At 41.9% G+C, this 2,181-nt stretch overlaps 1 protein-coding gene across 1 annotated transcript; it reads left to right on the forward strand.

The window, feature by feature from the left end:
- The first annotated feature begins 341 nt into the window (after positions 1-341).
- Positions 342-1,745, forward strand: LOC122564609 (tigger transposable element-derived protein 1-like). Its single transcript, XM_043719698.1, has one exon. It carries the CDS (start codon positions 342-344, stop codon positions 1,743-1,745), a length of 1,404 nt encoding a protein of 467 aa, XP_043575633.1.
- Positions 1,746-2,181: the final 436 nt, after the last annotated feature.

The raw sequence follows: 2,181 nt of genomic DNA on the forward strand, positions 1-2,181 counted from the left end.
TCCACAGCTACTTGATGAAGGAGCAGCGCGCTGAAAGCTCGTACAGTAGCGCCTCGCCATACGAATGACCCCGTTCACGAACAAATCGGTTTACGAACAGGATTGTAAGTAAAATTTTGCTTCAGAGTATGTACGAAATTCAAGTACGAACAAAGGTACGGATGCAAAAAGCCTGTGGTTTCATTGTCATTGTTCTGTTATTCTATGCGCGCTCTGAACGCAAAAGCTCTCGGGCCCCGCGTGATCTCATTCAGTTTGTCTTTGGTGTGCGTGCTGTGAACATCCAACGTCCAAGCATTCTTACACTTTTTTTTGTTTTTTGCATTAAATTAGCCCTCATTATGGCTCCCAAGAAAGTGAATAGTGGTAGTGTTAGTGGTGTTAAATGTATTACTGTAGAAACGAAGAAGGAAATAATAGATAAACATGAGAATGGTTCACGCGTATCTGATCTCGCTATACAGTACAACATGGCGAAATCGACTATCTGTATCATCCTAAAGAACAAAGAGGCACAAAAGGCAGCTGATGTGGCTAAAGGAGTGATTATTTTAACGAAGCAGCCTAAATTGTTAGATGAGGTTGAAAAATTATTATTAGTTTGGATAAATCAAAAAGAGCTTGCTGGAGATAGTGTTAACGAGACTATAATCTGCGAGAAGGCTCTACACATACACCGTGATTTGTTGGCAACACCGCCGAGTACAAGTACTGCTCGTGTTGAAGAATCTAAAGCCAGCAGAGGCTGGTTTGATAAATTTCGTCGACGAACTGGAATCCATAGTGTAATAAGGCATGGAGAAGCAGCTAGTTCGGACAAAATGGCAGCGGAGGACTTTGTGAAGGAATTCAATAAGTTTGTCAAAGATGAAGGTTATGTCTCACATCAAGTTTTTAACTGTGATGAAACTGGACTTTTCTGGAAAAAAATGCCCAAAAGGACCTACATAACCCAAGAGGAGAAGGCACTACCGGACCACAAACCAATGAAGGACAGGTTAACGCTTTTATTGTGCGCGAATGCAAGTGGGGATTGTAAGATTAAGCCTCTATTAGCCTACCACTCTGAAAATCCTCACGCTTTTAAACGCAATAATGTGTTGAAGGCTAAACTTCCGGAAATGTGGAGGGCGAATAGCAAGGCTTGGGTCACGCAAATGATTTTTAAGGAATGCTTGACGGAAGTCTTTGCACCAGCTGTCAAGGAATATCTTGAAACAAATAATTTGCCACTTAAGTGTCTTCTAGTAATGGACAATGCTCCTGCCCATCCTCCAAATTTGGAAGAAGACTTGGACATTGAATACGACTTCATAAAAGTAAAGTTCCTTCCTCCCAACACCACTCCTCTCATCCAACCCATGGACCAGAATGTCATTGCAAATTTCAAAAAATTATATATGAAGGCTCTGTTCGCCAGGTGTTTCCAGGTCACCAATGACACAGATTTGACCCTTGATCAGTACTGGAAGGACCACTTCAATATCCTCCACTGCATAAGCCTTATTGATAAGGCATGGAACGAGGTCTCTTTCTGTACATTGCAGTCGGCCTGGAGGAATCTTTGGCCAGATTGTGAACCTGAGAGAGACTCCGCGGGTTTAAAGGAGGAGACATCAGTAAATGTAGTGAACGAGATTGTGACCCTGGGCCAAAATTTGGGCTTGGAGGTTGATGAGGATGATGTGGCGGAGCTGATGGAGGACCACATCAAGAACTCAGCACAGAAGATCTTGTTGAATTGAAACAGGAGCAGGTGAAGGTTATGCAGTAGGAGCATTCTGGAGAGGATGAAGAAGAGAGGGAAGATGTATCAAGTGTTCAAATCAAAGACATTTATAGCAAATAGAGTGAAGTGCAGGCATCACCCTAACAAAACTGTGACCAACAGAGCAGTGAACATTTTAAATGACAATGTGATGTCTCATTTTCAGAAAATTCTGCAACAAAGAAAAAAAACAAGTTTCTCTGGATCGTTTTCTTGTGGCATCACCAACCTCCAAGAGACAAAAAAGAGAAAAGACTCTGGAAATATCCGAACAATGGGAAAATTGATTCAGTTCGCGAACTTTTCGGTTCGCGAACCGTGTCCCAGAACGGATTAAGTTCGTAAATCAAGGCGCTACTGTACTTCCAAATAAACCTGTTGGATTATAATCTGGTATTGTGTGATTTTTAACT

Source organism: Chiloscyllium plagiosum, chromosome 30, assembly GCF_004010195.1.
Source record: "Chiloscyllium plagiosum isolate BGI_BamShark_2017 chromosome 30, ASM401019v2, whole genome shotgun sequence".
In the NCBI taxonomy this organism is placed as follows: domain Eukaryota; kingdom Metazoa; phylum Chordata; class Chondrichthyes; order Orectolobiformes; family Hemiscylliidae; genus Chiloscyllium; species Chiloscyllium plagiosum.

Coding starts and splice junctions, on each gene's coding strand:
- LOC122564609 (XM_043719698.1), top strand. CDS start 342: ATGGCTCCCAAGAAAGTGAATAGTGGTAGTGTTAGTGGTGTTAAATGT.